The sequence below is a fragment of the Urocitellus parryii genome, chromosome 14 (genome assembly GCF_045843805.1).
Source record: "Urocitellus parryii isolate mUroPar1 chromosome 14, mUroPar1.hap1, whole genome shotgun sequence".
NCBI classification, from domain to species: Eukaryota; Metazoa; Chordata; class Mammalia; order Rodentia; family Sciuridae; genus Urocitellus; species Urocitellus parryii.
In genome coordinates, this window is record NC_135544.1 from 56,436,562 (window position 1) to 56,455,468 (window position 18,907).

Sequence of the window (18,907 nt, forward strand, 5' to 3'; positions counted from 1 at the left end):
CTGAGCTGATCCCATGGTGAACATCTGGGTAGAAGATGCCCGTCAGCTAAGGGAAGCCTGGAGCCAGAGCCGGAGCCGGCTGGTGGCTGGTGTTGGGCTCCCCGACCCTTATTGCCCAAGCCCACTCGCTCAGATTCAGCCACTGGGTGCCTGACTCCGGGCCAAGAGGACGCCCTGTGCCGTGTGGGGCCAAGGCGGGCACCCTCTCCCGTCACCAGGGCACACGGCTGGGCTGGATTTCCGATGCTGAAGACGGTTTCCAAGACAGACTCAGGATGCATTTTGCTTTTTTCTTTTAATCACTAGAAGCCTCTGCTCTGTTGGGTGCTGAGCACACCATATAACCCTTCCCTGGTCGCCTCTGGGCGCCTGGGCAGGGACTTCACTTCTTCGCTTTAGCTTTCTTTCCCTTGTTCCCTTTGTTGGGCTTCTGGTGAGTGTCCTCTCGCCCCGGATTGCCGGGGAGGGGGGGGAAGGGGAGCGGGGCGTTGAGACTCATGGTCTTCCTCTGAAGCCGCAGGTCCAGGATGTCAAACGTGACCTGGATCTCGTACTGCAGCAGCTCCTGCAGGCACTTGATCTGGATGTGGATGGCCTCGCTGACCAGGCGCTCCAGAACCTGGGGGCCGGAGGCTGGTGAGCCGGGCCCCCAGGAGGCCCTTCCCAGCCCTCCCTGAGCTGAACACCTCCGCGGTCCTCTCCACCCACCCGCCCTGCAGGCCACAGGATCGGCTGTGTCAACTGGCCTCTCTCTCTCTCTCTCTCTCTCTCTCTCTCTCTCTCTCTCTCTCTCTCTCTCGGGCTCCCCTCTCCCTGCCCATTGTCACATCTCCAAGTCCTATTGGACAGAAAGGGAAACTACTCTAGGAAGTGGGCGTGTCCTCCCGTCAGCCATGGGAAGAGGGAAACTGAGCCACCAACTGCCATGTCACCAGGAAACGGTCTCTGTCAACTCCTGGTGCCATAGCATCCTGGAGACAGGGACATGTAACCCTTTGCTCCAGTTCCTGCCTGAGTAGCCAGCCAACAAAGGAGAGGTTATGCCCATCCAGGGGTGCGGGGGACCTTCTGGAATATTCCTTGATACATCTGAGGTCTGTATTTTAGCTTAAAAACCCATGCATACCCAGCGGCTTGGGGGCTGAGGGAGGAGGACTGTGAGTTCAAAGCAGCCTCAGCAAAAGTGAGGTGCTAAGCAGCTCAGTGAGACCCTGTCTCTAAATAAAATACAAAATAGGGCTGGGGATGTGGCTCAGTGATCGAGTGCCCCTGAATTCATCCCCAGCACCCAAAACAAACAAACAAACAAACCAACAAGCAAAACCCATGCAGAATTTTGCATTAGCCTCAAAATATCTGTCCCCGCCTCCTAAAATGAGAATACTGTTCTTCCTTGAGTCCTGGGGACATGGGCTACAAGCTGATGCCCCATGCTCTTTCTGTGGAGCTTAGGGCTGCCAGCTCAGGCCAGGGCACACGTGGAGGGGCCTCGGCTCATGAGCCAGACAGGGCAGGGAGAGTGGGCCGGAGGGGCTGTCGAGTGGGCAGGAGGGGCTGTCGAGTGTGTGGAGAGAGCAGGAGTGGGGACCTCACATATTCTGCAGCGAAGTCCCCTGAAGAGGGCTGCAGATAGGCTGGTGCCTGGATTCTACTCAGTCCCCATTGGATGCCTGTGTGAATGTGTGTGTGTGTGTGTGTGTGTGTGTGTGTGTGTGTGTGTGTGGTACTGGGGACTGTGCTACTCTGCATGGAGCTCTAGCCCCAGCCCTTATTCTTACTTTGAGACATGGTCTTCCTAAATTGCCCAGGCTGGCCTTGGACTGCCTCAGCCTCCTGGGTTGCTGGGATCACGGTGGCACCACTGTGCCTGGTTCCTGGGGAATACCTTAATGCACTGAGGTGACATGGCACCTGGAAGTGCTGTGTTTCTGCAGACCTAGCCTTGGATGAATACCATCCATTCTGTCGTTCTAATTTTTCTTTAGAGATTTTCCAAATATGTTTTTGAATTTCAAAGGAATTCTTTCCTCATCAGGTGACAATTCAGAAACCAAAACTGACAAACTACGAAACTCCTTGGGGACACACAGCCCTTTCCCCTGCGCCCCCCCCCCCCCGTGCCCACAACACAGGCACACACCTACACACGTGCACACGCTCGTCTCTGTGTTCAAAGACCAGGTGACCAAGACAGTGCCAGTGCCTGCGTAGAGCTAGAGCTGGCCTCACTCCCTCAGGCTGGTCGCCATGATACGAGAGGTTGGGGAGGCGCTGGCCACGGGGGCCTGGGGTCTTTGTACCCATGGGCAGTGGCAGGATGTGTCCCACATCCACCACCAGACCCTTCTGGTCCTGCCTGGCCTCACCCAAACCCCCTCCCTGAGCGGTCTCCATGCTCCTTCCTCCATTGTCCCTGGGCCTCCGTGGACCAGGGCATTAGGAAAATCTGCAGATCCACGATGACAGAACGTGGACTTAGGGTCGGCCAGACCCTACGCCCACTGTAACCTCTACCCAGGTTAGCTTGGTGGCTTTGGGCAGAGTAAGTTCACTGAGCCTCATTTGGCTCACCATCAAAATGGGGACACAGTGTGTGTCCTGCAGGGAGGTGTCATGGCACCTGCAGGCACGGCCCGTGGGAAGTGAGCGCCGGCAGTGGGAGCCTCACCTCTCTCCTCAGGGTCTGGTGCGGCTCTGCGGGCGCCCCTGCGGGCACCACCTGGCCCCCGAAGGCCTTCTGCAGCATGTGCGCCTGCTCCAGGCTCAGCGTCTCCTTCAGGAGCAGCATGTTGGTGCGCTTCTGCACCTCGGCCGTCCGCAGCTCAGCCAGCTGCTGCTCGTGATGCCACACCTCCCTGTCCGTGCCCTCAGCCAGCGGGAGGGGCTGGGGCGGCGCACACACCTCCAGGTGGGCGACCGTCAGGTTGACCTCCTGGTCCTGGCCCAGGACGTACTGGTAGAGTCGGTAGTGGCGGATGAAGGTGTTGTGGAAGTAGTCGCAGAGGGCCAGCAGGTGGGCGGTGCTGAACTGCCCCTGGTAGTCCCTGAGCTTGTTCCCCAGAATCGTCACCGCCTCAGTGATGGAGCAGCCTGTGGGCACAGAGGGCCAGGGGCAGAGCGTGAGCCGGCAACATCACCCTGGTGGCCCGCTGGCCTGGGCTCTGATTCTGTCCTCCACTCGTTGTCTCTGGAGCTGTGGAGCAGGCAGCTCTCCCTTTTACCCTAGCTTCCACACACACTCACACGCACAGACACACTCACACACACCCACACACACCCACCCACACACACACACACACACTCACACACTTACCCACACTCACACACATGCACACGCGCACACTCACACGCGCACACCCACACACACACTCACACACACACACACTCACACACACACACACACTTTTCTGTTTTGTTTTTGGTACTGGGGATTGAACCGGGGCGCCTAACCACTGAGCCCTATCTCCAGCCCTTTTAAAATTCTTATTCAGGGTCTTGCCGAGTTGCTCAGGGCCTCGCTAACTTGCCAAGGCAGGCTGTGACCTTGCGATCCTCTGCTTCTGCCCCGCGAGCTGCTGGGACCTCAGGTGTGTGCCACCGCCTGGCTTGGCTTCCCTGCTCGTCCTCCCCGCCTCCAGTGGCCATCCGTCCTCACCTGTTTTGTCCAGGGGCCCTGCCTTAATAGCCGAGCTTCACAGAGTGTCCTCGTGGACTCTTGAGGAGGAGGCGGGGTGCCGGAGGGGTCTGGTCTGAGGGGGGCACGCAGGGATGGCGAAGGCCCAGACAACTGCTGCACTAGTGGCCAGGGCTCTCGGTGGGGCAAGGATCACTGACCCCATGAAAAGCCTCACCTCTGAGGGTAGTGCCTTGGCAAGCTCCGGAGAGGGAAGCACCCCTCCTGTCCCCTCCTGTCCCCTCCTGTCCCTTCCTGTTCCCTGCTGCTCACGGCCCTTTGGGAGTTTAAGGCAGAAGTCGGGTTGTCTGCAGCCCGTGACTGGGGTTTGACAGGGTGTTGTCTAGAGCATGTGTGTGGCCTGGTGACACTCATAGGGCAGAGTCAGGGGCAGCTGAACAGGCCCCTGGGTGTGAGCAACCTTGGTTCTCACACAGATGCTGTCCCTGAAGCCCTCTGTGGACATGACCACAACTTTCCTGCTCCCCACTGTGTCCTCTGCAAGGTGGGAGCTGCAGCTAGGTGACCATCATGTCACTGTTTCTACGCCTTTGGCGCTCCAGGGCCATTAGAGGACGGCAGTCCAGTGTGGGTGCTGGGGGCTTGCCTCCACCTGGGGCTGACTCGCCTGCACAGCCCTTCCCCGGCTCCCTCAGGGCGCCCACAGCAGGATCACTCCCGGCTCTGCAGGAGGGGTCACGGCCTCGCACCCAGGTCTCCTGGAAAGTCCTCTGCCCCATTCTCGTTCACACTGGGCTCCTCCCTGAGGCCGCTGGGTGGGTGGGGCTATCCTGGGTGGGGCTGTCCCTCTTCCTCCCCAGAGGCCTGGGGCAGGACGCTGTCTTGGTGGACAGGCACTGCTCCACTGTGGGCCTCACTGGGATGCGCTGGGGGTGTCTTGGATACTCAGGCTGCGTCTCCCACCACGGCCTAAGGAGGCCTCTGGGCAGTGTTGTGATCCTGGTGCAGCGTTGAGGGTCCCTGGGCTGGGCCACCCTCCTCTCAGGACAAACCTGCAGGCTCAGAACTGCCCCCACTCCAGCTGAGCTCCGTCTCAGAACAGGGTCCTGGGTTTGGAGGATTGGGGACTGTCCATTCTTGTGACATGGGGCCTTTGCCTGCTCACATGTGAAATGCAGGACAATCACATTCATGTTGCAGGCCGGTTGGAAGACCCATTGGGGCCATGGACCAAGTGCTCCACCCGGAGCCTGCCAGAGTCAGCAGTCACCGCAGAGAGTGTGCCTGCTCTGTGGGAAGAGTCTCTCCCAGCCCCACCACCCACCCACCCAACCCTCCCTCCTTTCCTTCCATCCAAGGCTCATTTGCCAGATTTGCCAGACTGTTGCTGAGCCTATAAATGGTTGCAGCCTGTCTTGGCCATGCCCTGGTAAATAAGGCCCATCCCCTGCCCTCACGGTGCTCGCCCAAGAGACCAAAGCAGAAAATCACAAGGCCTGAGGCCCAGGTTGTGGCTCGGTGGTAGAGAGCTTGCCTACCCCATGCTAGGCCCTGGGTTCAATCCCCAGCACCCAGGGCTTTCTGGGGAAAGCTTGGGCTGGGGACTGCCATGGAGGGACTATCACCAGGGCCAGCACTGGACCATGTGCCACAGGGGCCTGGTGGACATCGTGAGCCAGCGAAGCAACTCCACTGCGCGGGGTGCAGTGACGAGCTGTTCTTCACTCAGCTGACGCACACTGACTGGGGGCCTCTGTGCACAAGAGCTCTTCTTCCAGGCCCCAGGGAGTTCTAGGGAGCAGCCATACAGATAATCTAGCTCTGCACAGGGCCACGGGGGCTGGAAGGGCACAGTAGGAAAAGCAGTTATCTGGATAGTCAGGGAGGGGTCTCTGACACGGTGACAAAGGAGCCCAGATGGGCAACATCAGAGCTGTTTTCTGGGCAGAGGTGGGTAAAGGAGAGAGGGGCAATGGGGGCTGGCCCTGTCCACAGAGGCCCTGCTCTCCAGAGCACCCGGCGCTGCCTCACACTGCAGTTCACCGGTGTGTGTTGCCCTGCGCCAGAAGGTGAGTCCTGAGCACGTGGCAGCTGGGTAAGGAGCTTGCCCGGCACCCGGCACCTCTCCTGGACGTAGAGACTGGTTGAATGAACCTGAGCTCACAGGTGGCCACCGCAGCGTTTGCAGGTGGCTGGAGGTATGGGGGAACATCGTTCTAGAAGAATTACTCATGTGCTGGGTGTGGGGCACAAGTGGACTCTGGATGTGGTCATCCCCTCGGAGGCTGCTGGGTGGGAGGGGCTCCCAGGTTCATGGGCAGCAGGGTCAGTGGCTAAAGGCCAGCGGGGGGCAGCGTGGCTGTGGGGGCACCCACAAGGAGCTCCAGTTTCCTGGAGGCAGAGCTGATTCTGGGACACTGGCTGGGGACAGAAAGGCTTGGGAGTGACAGTTCGGACAGAGAGCTTGGGAGGAGCCTCTAGGCCACACCAAAGAGCCGGACTTCCCCGCAGAAGCCTGGGACATCCAAGGATGGGCGTCAGGGCTGCCTGGAGCTCGGGAACCACCGCGTCAGGAATCTGCACGCAGCTTGCTCTGGGCTGAGCCCGCGAAGGTGGAGAAGTTCACCACGTGAGCAGCTCCACTCAGAAGCCTGGAGGCTAGAGGCAGAGGCCTGGCGGGGTCCAGCGGGAAGGTGGAGGCTCTATGGCAGGGTGCAGGAATGGCCAACAGAGGGATCCCAGATGGGCACGAGGCCCTCGTTTCTGACCATCAAAGCTGGACCACACAGAAGTATAATAGAACTCCACCAGGTGGCTCACTGGACTTCTCCGGACTCCTTGGAGCTGAGCTTCTGGAAGCTGCCCTGCCTATGTTCCAGAATGGCCTGGCAGCGCATGGGTGGGGGTCACTGGTCCTCCAAGTGAGTGGCCGTGCCTGCCTTCTGTGCCAAGGCCACCCCAGCGATCGTGCCCGGAGCCCAGCCTGGTCGAGAAGTCTGCGAGGCACACTGTGCTGCGTGCTGTAGCAGACGTGGCCAAGTGTTCCTTGTGGCTGGTCACCCTGGCGGTGTCCGACAACCCCACTGTGGACCTTGTCCTGAGTCCACAAGCAGGCGCAGTCCCTGGCTGGATTCTCACCGCAGCCCCAAGACACTCTCTGGCCAGTGCAGCTTCCCCTCCGAAGCTGGCTCCCGAGACCAGCGCTCTGCACCCCAGTGACTCAGAGCAGAGGGATTAGCTCAGGAGAAGCCTCTGGCTGAGCAGATCCGTGCCTGCACATTGTTCTTCAACAACAGGGAGTGGCCTTCATTTGCATTGGCTGCTGAGAACTTCCTGAAGTTGTCCCCAAGCCCCTGGAGGCCAGCACCTGTGAGGGAAGCTGCAGGAGTGGAGGAGGAGAGGAATGGGGAGGGGAGCGCGGAGGAGGCGCTGCGATGGCCATGCCAGCCGCTCCCACATGGGGCCAAAGAGGCACCAGGATGCACTGGGGGTCTCTGGGGTCTCTGGGGCCTCCGAGGCTGCACGGCAGGGAGTGCAGGGGTGGGCCGCCGGGCTGGCCAGAGGAGGGAGTGGGGAGAGGGGCTGCCCCCTCTGGGTGGGCATGGGAGAGGAGCCAGGTGCCACCAGTGTCAGACGAGCCAGTCTGGTGGCCCCTGTCTTGGCGGCAAGGGGAAGAACCACAGGCCGCTCTGGCTGGCTTAACTTTGCCCCAACGCCAGAGCCCAGAGCTGGAGCAGGAGTGTGCAAAGCAGAGGAAAGCACAAGCCTGCCACCTCTGTCCAGCCCTGTCCTCGTGCCCCTGACTGCTCTGGGTCCCTCCCCTGCTCTCACACAGGGGCTGCTGAAGACCTTGACCAGGAGGCAGCACGGCGATGGCAGGACACAGGCGTGGTCCTCTGGGTCAGGGGGCTCCCATGGCGACGTGGCCCGGCACGCCCCGGCCTCCCAGGCCCCCCAGCCCCTCCCAGGGCAGCGAGGCCTGGGTAGGCATCATCACTTCCATCTGTTGGAGAAATTGGCTCAAAAAGGCAGGGAGATTTGCCCAGGGGCATACAGCAGGTAAGTGGCAGAGCCCGAATTCAAACTCCGACCATGTGGCTCCAAGTGGCTTCTTTTTAGGAGGTGGATGTGGGAAGGGCCCCTAACTCAAGGGGACATTCTGCAATAGGTATTGCATCAAAATGCATGTTTCATGGCCAGAGTCTCCAAGAAACAGGGGATCCTGGGAAACCAGATGGAGTCTCAGTATGATAATGAGCTCAGCAGATCATCCAGAAGGGCTGAGCAAGCGCAGAGCTTCTCAGATCTACCCAGGACAAATGGTCTCTTGGGACCAGGGAGCACACTGGGAGAAATACTGAGCTGGTCCAGCTCCTTTGTTCAAAGATGGGGAAACTGAGGCCCAGAGATGGGCAGGACTTGCTCCAGCACAGGGGCCTGGACCGGCCAGCAGAGTCCTCCCTGATGCCTCTTCCAGCTTGGGGAAGGGACAGTTCTACTTCTTGTCAGTGCCCCCAGGTCCTGGGGCTCCTGGGTGGTGAGCAATGACTCAGGAGGTGGTGGGAGTCTCCCTAGGGGGAAGGGGTCCAGTCGAGGGAGGAGAGCTGGATCTGGGGCTGCCCTGGGTGGGCTTTGTGGTGCTCGGATGACCTCTGGCCTGGGGCCAGGCAGAAGTTCCAGGTGAGCGTCCCAGAGCTCTCCACCATTGCTGAGACCACGCCCATAGCTCCTGCTGCCCCAAGGTCTTCAGGTCCTGGGAGGTCCCCCACCTCCTGCTGCAGAACTAGCAGTCTCCTCAGGAGCCCCTGATTTCTGGGGCTGGTGCAAAGCTCCCGGTGGAGCTGCAGGGAGAGGGAGTGGGTCACCTGGTGCAGCCTGATATCCCTCTGGGGGAGGACCAGCAACGTCCCTCCTGACGTCTCCAGGCAGCCTGGTGGGTCAAGGAGTACCATGGTGACTGGCACAAACCTCACCAGCTGCCCTGGGACTGGGCATGCTGCTCTGGTCTGGTCACGCCCCGTGTGTGGGCAGGCAGCCGCACACTGTTCTCCATCACCATTCACTGTCACACGAAGCACTGGTGATGGGCGGGGACTCAGAGCCTGGCCCTGAACCAGGCAGGACGGTGAGCTTGTGAGAGGCTGAGGCTGGGAATTCACAGGGTGCTGGTCTCCTCTGGCCTCGGCCACCTGACCACCAGTATGGCTCTGCCCTCTGGGGAGGGCGATCTGATCTGTCCAGTGGAAGCAGTGGACGACGTGCCTGGAGGAGCTGGGTGACAGCCTGTGCGTCCAGTGCTCTACAGTGCGCCACACACAGTAGGCCCGCAATACATAACCTTGTCCTTGTCCTCTCTTTCCTAGGCCTCCACTGGTGTCCCCCACCCTGGGAGGTAATCTGGAATCCACCAGACTCTCAAGGGCAAGGCCTGACCTTGGGGCCGTGAGTCCTGGAGATGGGGTGGCCTCCATCTAGGTGGTCACCTGGTGGCTCTGTTGACCATATGGGAGGTGGAGTGTGGGCCAGCGTGGTGTCAGGGAAGCTCTTTGTTCCCTGGACACAGTGACATCAGGGGGAAGGATGGCGGGAGTTGCCTGGCCCCCAGTCATGGGGCTGCAGGGGAGAGCAGGAGGTTGCCTTTCTGGTCAGCCTTTTTCTGGGAAGGGGGTGACTTCCAAGCAACTCAGTCTGGAATGACCACTGCAGTGAGTGGTGGCAGGACAGGGCCATCAGGCAGAAGTCCAAAGAGACCAGCTTTGGTTCAACAGTAGGAAGAACGTTTGAGAAGCGAGAGCCGCTCGTCTCCTGAGGAATGAGGTCAGAGCTGGCAGCTGTGGGCCCCAGAGCTGGAGACAGAATTCCTGAATGTGCAGCTGGGTGGGGAACGAGGACCGTGGAACCTCGTGGTCCCCTCCACTCTAAGATGCTTCAGGAATTTTCATGGGGCGGACAGTCCCCGAAGCCACCACTGAGGTGCTGTGGGTGCCTCCCAGCCACGCTCTGCCGCAGGCTCCAGCTTGCCGAGGGGCTCCTTCACCCTCACAGTCTCCCCCGAGAAGAGAAGCCCCAGGTCACCCCACTGAAGCAGGCCCGGCACGGAGAGAGCCAGCTGCTCCACACCATCCCCCATCCCCTCTGACGGGGGTCCCTGAGGCTGACCGTGTGTCCAGCAGGCCAAGGAAGGAATGAGAAGCGAGAGGTCACACCAGAGAGCCAGAGGTCGGGTCTTGAGGGTCCCTGCACATCTGCCCACCCACGGGGACGTGTCTAGCACAGGGTGCAGCTCAGCGTCTCAGCTGGCCTGGACAGTCACCCATCAGGGCCTTCCCGTCCCGCCCCCTCCTGTGGGAACTCCAGGTGACCCAGGCGCCAACACCCAGGTGTCTGCCTGGTCCCTCTTTCTTCTACGCCTGGCACCTCATGCTCTCACGCAGGGGCTCCTCCCGGGCTTCCTACTTTTCAGGACTCACGGCCCCTGGACCAGGCCCCCGTCAAGATGGACAGTTGCCAGCCAGGGGGTGTCCTCTGCTGTCAGGCAGATGTACAGACGTGGGCACAGCCCATGGGCACAGCCATGGTGAGTCGCTTAACCTCCTGGGCCTCCGTGTCCCCTTAAAAACATTTCCCCTGATGCCAGGCTGTGGTAAGTGGCCACACCACGCTGGGCCACCCCAGGAGGGTGGAGAGCCCCTCCAGGGATGTTGGGGAAGGTTTCTATGGCATGGCCTTGATTTCTGGCCTCCTGATGACGGTGTCACCTGGTGAGCTGTGACCTCACTCTGTGAGTTGTGCGCCACTGAATTTATATGCCAAAGTCCCAACCCCAGGACTTCAGGGTGACTGCACTTGGAGATGGTGTCCGAAGAGAGGATTGAGGTTAAAAGAGGTCGTGTGGGTGGCCTTCATCCCATATCACTGGTGTCCTCATGAGGGGAGGAGATTGGGACACCCGCAGAAGGAGGGCCGGGTGAGGGCTCGGGGAGACACCACTCACCAGCCGAGCCGAGGGGGTTCCAGAGGAGCCAGGCCGCCGAGGCCTTCATCTCAGACTGCGCCTCCAGAGCCACGTGGACACAGCTGTCCTAGGTTGAATCACCTGGTCTGTGGGATCTCGTGGTGGTGGCCTGAGCAGACAAGGGGCTCGGGGGGGTATCGGAAATGATAGTGGTCCATTTGTCCCAAGAAATGCTCTCTCTAAGACCCAGCCAGTGGCCTTTGTAGAGATTCCAACAAAGAAGTTGCCTCCAGAGACCCCCGAGGGCCTCTGGTGAGGTGGTCCTGCTCCTGCTGGAGGGAGGGTCTGTGGCAGGCGGTGGCCCCTGCTCTCGGCTCTGCTGCTCCTGATGCCAGGGGCTCCTGACATGGGGGAGGGGGCTTGGGGGCTTGCAGCGTAGACCCGAGGTACAACCATCCATGTCCCAGGAGAAGAGTCTCATGGGGGAGTTGGGAGTCATTGCCTCCTCCAAGCCCCAGCTGTTGGGGACGGGCAGGTGGCTACCTTCTCATCCAATGGTGGCCTGGGTGACATTTCCTGAAGAATCAGGAGTGGCTGTGGGTGGAACTGCAGATACCAGGGCCATGACACACTTGGCCACCCTCCCTGTACCTCCACCAACTGGTCCTCCTAGCCCCAGGATCTGCCCGCCAGGCCAGCAGGCAAGGGGCCTTCCTACTCCAGTGTCTGGAGGGACCCGGAGAGGCCTGTGTCCAAAGTGGTGGAGGTGGTTGACTGGGCCAGGCCCTGCAGGTGAGCAGGTGGGCAGGGGCCACACCCCTCCACTGAGTGAGAACAGCTATCCCTTCGACCCCTGTCCTGGTGCAGGGCCTCCTGAGCACCCTAAATCTCCCTCCCCTGAACCTCCTAGGTCTCGGGAAGCGTGCAAACTCTGCCCTCTTCCTGGGGTTTCCTCCCCCAAGGTGTCCCATGCTGGAAGCATCCTGCACCTCTGTGCCATGGCTGGTGACTTCACTCCCGGCCCCGAGGGAAGGTGGGTGTGATCTGTCCAGAGACTGGCAGAGAGGTGCCAAGTGTAGAAGTCTGTCTCTCTGGCCTGGAGTTGAGCCCTTTGCCAGGGTGGAATCAGCTTATGCTTTTGAATAAAGGGCCGCTCTCTCTCTCCCTCCCTCCGCTGGGCCCCGATCAGGCAGCACGATAAGCGGAACTGGCAGCTGTGCTGGCAGAGTCTGAATCATTGTTGTGCAAACATGACCCTCCTTAAATGCTGTCTGCCAACCTCCTTATCTGGTACGCAAACAGAGCTCAGCCATCCTTAGCCCCAGAGGAGCCACAACAAAGTGGCCCTGGAGAAGCCGCCTGCCAGGAGGAGCCCAGCCAGTGTGGGTGACAGCCAGAGCAGAATCGCCCTAGAGCAGCCGGGGACCCCGCGGTGTGCGTTCACACCGCGATAGGTGGATGTGCCTGGGAGCGCAGGGAGGGAGGGCGGACGGGAAGGCCTGGTCTGCCGCTGTGTGAGCAGCTCCTGCCCCTCAATGCCAGGTCCCCTACAAGGGCCGTGGACAGGTCCCTCCTCTCGTGCTGAGGGGCAGCAAGGCCTCCTTGCGTGTGTGCCCCTGTGTGGAGCAGCTGGATTAGAGCTAGCCCTGTGGTAGCCTGGGCCTCCATTCTGCTGGCCCCTACCGGACCCCATCTGCAGAGGGAGGGAAGACCAAGGAATGGCAGCACTGGTCAGCAGTGGTGCCCCTTGTCCTGGACCACACACTCCCGTGGTCCATCCCACCTCTGGACCGGGGAGCAGTGGTAGCTAACAGTGAGTGAGTGCTTCCTGCGTGCCAGTCACCTGCTGCGGACTTCACATGTCCTGTCCTGTTTAATCCTGCCCACTGCCCACTCCCCTCCGGGTTGGAGCTGTTACCATCTCACTTCACAGAGGAGGAGACCGGGGCACAGAGAGGTACCCAGCGGTCCCCGGGTTAGCAGGAGCAGGTGGGGAGGTGGGATTTGAACCCAGACCTTCTGGCTGCAGGTCTGGTGCCTCGTTGCTCTGCTGCCTCTAACTCCACTGAGCACACATCTCCCTGGAGCAACCTGTCCAGGGCGGGCGGCCTGGCCTCCCCTTCCCCGGGCACCTCTGTCCCTGCGGGCATCGAGGTCCTCCCTTTCATTCCTTAGTTAGCCCCATTTTCATTCAACGCCTAGTGGACGCCACGTGCCTTGTCTGGCTCTGAGGACAGAGGGGACAAAAACGAACAGGTGCAGCCCCTCCCCTGGGGGGATTCAAGTCTCTCTGGGTCTAGCCTTCCTTGAGGTCCAGGTGGAGGACTCTGAGGAGTTGAGTCTGAATTGAGTGGGCAGGACGTGGGTGAACAGGCTCGCGAGGGTGAGCGAGGCAGCGCAGGAGGGCCGACGTGGACACAAGCCGAGGGCGCCCTGAGCACTGCGAGGCATCCTGGGCGTGGGGAGGGTCCTGGGGGGCTGGCCATGGCTGCGGGGAGCCGCTGAACCAGGAGGCTGAACCAAGAGGCACGATGAAGAGGGCCTGGGGCGGCTCTGGGTGCAGTCCTGAAAGTTGGAATCCTGAAGGCCCCAATCCCCAGCTGCAATTCCCATGCGGGAGGAAAATGAGGCTCTGTACCAGGGCGGGAAAGCTGGAGGCCGGGAGGGGATCCGAGTTCTGGGTTGCAGGCAGCGTAGTCGCTAAATTACTCAGTCGCGTCCTGCTGCTGCTCCTCACGGGTAGCACCGAAAACTGGCCTTTGTCAGAGAAGGCAGACATCAAGGGTCTTGGTGACCTTCTAAAGCAAGCATGTGCGTGACAGCTCCTCCCCGGTGCTACAAAACGCATTAGCGGCTGGACTGTTCTGGCTTGGGAATTGGCGTATGGACAGAGACAGACTTCTAGTTACTACTAACAGCCTAAAACAGACTCCGGTGCAGGAGCATCCCTTGAGCCCAGCAGCTCCGGGCCCGCCTGGGCACCAGAGTGAGAACCTGTCTCAAGACAACAAAAACGAGCACGTTTGACTTTGGCAAACAGATGGCACTTTCAGAACCAATCTCATTTTTTTAAAATCAAATACACAATTCACGTTCCTGTTAGATCCCCGAATTCTAGACCTTATTTGCAGGATCATGTATCACAACTGGGGAAAGCACAGCACTTTAAAAATGCTCATCTGGAGATTTGGTAGACTTGGCAGAAGAGAAGGATTTCAATGGAATCTCCACACCGTGACGACATCTGGAATTAGGTGTGATCAAGGCTTCTAAAGGCACGTTTCAAGGTGTTACAGTAAAGTTAGTTTTCCCGTTCAGCCCAGAGCATCTGGCAGAAAATTCAGATGAGTGGATACAACAACAATAAGAGCTTGAGTTTACAAATGCGCCCTTTGTCTGCGTTGGCTTTCCTTCAGCTGATGGGACTCCGGGAGCTTTGAATGAATTAAAGCTGCCTTTGCCCGAAGCAGCCAGTGTTTGAAAATAGTTATGTACGAGGAGGACCGGAGGACAGGCACCAGCGTCCCTGTTTGGTCTTCAAAATGTTGGTGCCGCATTTGGGTTCTGCACGCGAGTGCAAGAGGAGTGAGTTCCACACTCCCCAAGAACACCAGGCCCCGGCCCAGACAGGGGGTCGATTTCACAGGGAGGCCCAGGCGGGCGGATGTGGAGTCACAGGAGAATTTCACCAAGGGTGGCACCAAGTAGGAAGCAAATGTGAGCGTATTCTTCAAAGGGAGCCATGTCCCCAAAGGAAAAAAAAAAAAAACACTGTGGGTTCTGATGGGAGACTTTGAAATCTGGTCGATGATCGTGAACATCATCCTGCTCTTTGCCTTTCGTAGCTTTTGACCTTTAAAATTTGCATTCTTCATTGAAACAGCTCTTTTCTCCACGGTTTTAGTTTGTCAGTGTTGGTGACTTTTACCGTTTTCTATGCTGTTCATTTCATCTTCGCATCATTTCCAATGCAGGTGTAAACGTGCAAAGGCTTTTAGAGAGTCCTGATTCATCACAGGCAGGTGGCTTTTTTGTTTTGTTTTGTTTTGTTTGCAAATTCGACTCCTTGAAAGTGTGTCATTCAACGTGGACGTTGTGTGTGCGTTGTGTCATGTGAAAATGTTGAAATGTCCTTAATAAAGATGTCTTTTTTTCCTTTTTGTGAGGTGTCATGTTTATACACTGGCTTCTGTGAAGGATGAAATGTCTCAGGGTCTTGGCTTTCCAGGAAACTGGACATGATGGGTGACCTGACGTGGTTCTTGAGTGATCCACCGTGGCGGTCTGCCCAGGCGCTTCACACGACCGCAGGTGTGCGCTGGTGCTCGCCATCACAGCGCACCTCACCTCCCGGCATTTTACTTTGCACTGTTTCTTCTTGGATTTGGTTCACTGGCTGTAGCTGTTAGACCTGTGCTACTGTCACATGTACGCCTGAGGGGTTATACCTCGAAAACATTGTCTATTTTCTTTTGTAAAGTAGTCTGTGAAGTGTTATGTCACTTTGTTTTGGTGAGGAGACAGAATCTTAAGTTGCTGAGGCTGGCCTCAAACCCTCAATCCTCCAGGCTCAGCCTTCTGTGCCTCTGGGGTCACAGGCGTGTGCCACAACACCCAGCTCTTTCAGGTCTACATGTCTCTCCAACAAATTTTCTTGTTAAAGAAAAAAAAAAGGCTTTTCAACAAATATTTTTAAATTATTTTTTCCAGAATTTTTTCTTCAGAATTTTAGACTTTGAGGATTTTTATTTTTCAGTACTTCAACATTTGGGAGTGTGGCCCAAACCCTGCCCAACACTCCAGTCACTCTTCCAAGTGCTTTATAGAAACGAACACAACAACCCCACAGTCATCCTCATTTTATAGATGCGTGATCTGAAGCACAGAGAGGTTGAGGCAATTGTCAAGGTCACACAGCTAGGAAATGATAGCATTAGGATTCCAGAAACATTCAGAGCTCTTGCTGAGACTGGCATTGACTGTGGAGAAATCTCTGCCAGGGCCAGGAAGAGAATTTTCAGAGGTGACGGAGGCAATCTATCCTCTGCCTCTGGGGGATCAGCTTGTTGGAGTTCTCTGAGAGTCCCTGTGCACGTGCTGCTGAGGAGATTGCCACGCAGACAGCCTCCCCACCAGGAGCAGCGGGTGTGGGCCAGGAGACGCTGCTCCAGAGGCGTGGGCTGGTGCAGCTCTGCACCTTGGGTGGAGAGGGACGTGAGGTGAGCTGAGCAAGAGGCTGATCCCCGCCTGCCCGACGGGCAGTGGGAGCCCAAGCAGCTTCCAAGAGGGACCTGGTGGGACTGTGTGTCTGAAAATCCACCCTGCGGTTTGGTGAGTGGGCTGCAGAATTCAGACTTGATGCAGTGGCCACCAAGAGCCGGAGGAGGATGTGGTGCCGGGTGGGATGGTGAGAGGTGGCGAGCTCAGGGGAGGACACTGGGTAGGTGCTGGGACCTGACAGTGAACTCAGGCTGCATCCGGACGGGGCCGTGTGCATCCCACGCAGGGCACCCTGTGTGAGGGACGCTGGCATCATCAGGGACAGAGTCACCGCATGGGGAAGACAGGGAGTGGGGGCATCATGTGGCCTGGGTCCGTGGCCGCTGCTGGTCATGCCCAGAAAGCCCAACGAGGACCTTCCAAGGTCCCCTACAGGGTCAAAATCCCATTTTACGTTCTTGGGAGATAATTCCAAGATAAAACAAATTAAACATGAAGAAGTTACAGAAATACCAGAAAGACATTCCTTTCCCAGTCGACTTGGGATGTGTAGGCCGCACGCAGCCCACCCACCCCAGGGTCCCCACTTGAGGCCTCCTAAAGTAAGGACACTCCCAACCTGACCATCAGGACGGAAGGGGAGCTCTAGCCACAGCAGGTCCCCAGCCTGAGCAGGGCCCCAGGCGCCTTGAGGCCGGTCTCCTCAGCCGCTCTTAGGCCGGCCTCGGTGGCCTGGGGCTGTCAGAGGCTGACTGGGAAGACCTGGGGCCACGTTCTGCATGTGGCTCCTCAGGGAGATGCAGGTGCTGGGCCCTTGCTGGCCACAAGGCACGAGGAGGTGGCTTCTCACTGCTGTCCCACCGGGACGCCCGGCTCTCGTGTGGCCTCTCACTGACACTGGAAGTGTCTTTTGGCCTTTTCCATCTGGTCACCGGTAAGGATGTCGGGAGGGGGTTCTTAGAAATACCCCACTTCTCACTGCCTTCCCCCTCGAGTCGACCCTTCGGGATGACTCTTGGCCAAGTTGACTGCGGCGAAGGCAGCCCAGAGGGCCATTCGGAACGTGGTGTTTGCTCCATAAATGAGTCTGCCTTTCAGAGCCCAAGAGGTGGACGGGTGTGACCACGTGCTCTCGGGCTCCTTCCCCATGACAGCCGTGCCCAGGGCAGGGGTGGCCGAGACGCACCCCAGACGCACCTGCCCGCTCCATGTCAGGCCAGCAGGCTCAGACCTGAAGGGAGCCCCCACATTCCACCCAGCCTGACCCCAGGAGGCTCGCTGTCTGTCCTCCAGGGCACCACGGGAAGTCCACGAGGGGCAGCAAGCAGGGGTGACACATGACCACTGAAGCAAAAGTGAAACGCCACAGACGCAGGCCCCAGCCAGCGCGGGCCTGGCCCGAGGGCCTCGAGTTTCGAGGCTGGCAGACACCTAGGAGCCTCCAGCCCTGGGGGGCCTGGGCAGCATGAGAGGAGCCAGTTCTAGTGGGAGGAAGGGTCCGGCTTCCCCGGGCTCCCGGGGCGGCGACCTGGGGCTCACGGGCGCCCCCAGCCCGTGTCCATACCTTTGGTTTCCTTGAGCAGCTCCTCGGTGAACTTGACCACCTGCACCACCTCCACCCACGGGAAGCCTTTGCCCACCGCGAAGATGACGCTGTCATAGATGGTGTCCAGCAGGATGCTCCTGCGCGCGTCCCTCAACTCGTCAAACGCTTCCCAGTTCAGGAGTCTCCGCAGGTGCTCCCGACCTTTAGGTTTCTGCGGGACACGGCGCAGGAGTGAGAGGCCACGGCTGGATACGTGGAGGCCCACCCCCAGGCCCTCCGACCCCGGGGACAGGGAGGGAGGGTCTCCCGGGAGAATTCCGCTCTCTTTCTCCTCCCTGGGGGCTTGTTCTTTTGTTTGAACTCATTTCTCCGAGACTCTTGACGCAGCCACCGCAGGCCCGGGATTGCGGGCCTTCAGTGGGTCTCCAGCTCTGCATCACGGCCTGATCCCTCTTCCCTAAAACAATTTGATTTTCCCCCAAGACTACTTTCCACGGGTTTCCCCGTTGACGGGATCGTGGAATTGGTACTAATGCGCGGATGACTGGCAGACAAGGCGTCTGGCGGGCGAGGTTGCACGGAAGGAAGGAAGCTCAGCCACGGAACTCGGGCACTCACTCTGGCAGAGCGGGAGGGAAAGGCTGATGCCGTGAGACCCCGCTGCTTGAGAGTGCTTTAGCCCTTCCAGAAGGTTCTTCTAGGTCACCAACACATGTAGGAGATGCAAAGGTGTGGGGTGATGGTCTCCTCCCCACTGAGGGGACCCTGCCTGGGGACACCCACCCTGCCAGGGGGTGTCAGTCTCCTGGGTCAAGGACGCTCTGGCTGGGAGGACCCTGGGACCATGACTGCTCTGATGGCAGAGGGAGCCCGATCCCTGTCCTCAGTCCCAGAACCTCCTCTCCACGGCCACTCTCCTCTACCTGACCCAGGCGGTCCACCTGCCCTTCTCTCCCTGCTCCACACACTTGTGGGCACAACTGCAGAGAGCCCCCAGGGTGCCGGGGCTCCTGGGGGTGCAGGAGCATCCCCCTTCTCTCCAGTGGGCTCGGCCACACAGGGGCTGTCCCTGCAGGCCCCAACACTGGCCACCAGCAGGGGTGGGCGAGCCTGGAATGTGCCGCACCCATCACAGGAGGTGTGAGGGACCGGTGGCTGCCCAGGGTGTCCCCTGAAGACACACCACCCCGAAGAGACACCGCTCTGCAGTGACCCCTGGCACACGCCCCCTTTCTGGACCCGTGGGGCAAACTTTCTCTCAAAAGTCCCGCTTTCTCTTTCTTCACCTGGAATTGGAAGACTTCTTTCACTCCCTGGGGTGTTAGGAGTGCCATGGCCCTGAATCCAGTTGCCAAGAGACAGGCCGGCCCTGCCGAGTCTGGAACCTGGGGCGGGTGGGGTGCAGCTTTGTTGGGTCATGAGGCGCCCGGGCTCCTGGGTGGCTTCCTCTGGCTCCTCCTCTCTGCTGTGCTCTGGGTCCGCCTGTGCCTGAGCAGGGACCTCTGTCCCCTTCCGTCTGTCACCCTCCCTCACAGGCTGTCTTCCATCGGAA

At 59.2% G+C, this 18,907-nt stretch overlaps 1 protein-coding gene across 1 annotated transcript; it reads right to left on the bottom strand.

Annotated features, from left to right (window-relative positions):
* Window positions 1-382: 382 nt before the first annotated feature.
* C14H8orf74 (chromosome 14 C8orf74 homolog) lies at window positions 383-18,689 on the bottom strand. Its single transcript, XM_026398913.2, has 4 exons — window positions 18,642-18,689; window positions 17,374-17,566; window positions 2,669-3,090; window positions 383-619 (listed from the first exon to the last, which is right to left on the bottom strand). The coding sequence occupies exons 1-4, from the start codon at window positions 18,687-18,689 to the stop codon at window positions 383-385; spliced, it is 900 nt and encodes a 299-aa protein (XP_026254698.1).
* Between the last annotated feature and the right edge of the window lie 218 nt (window positions 18,690-18,907).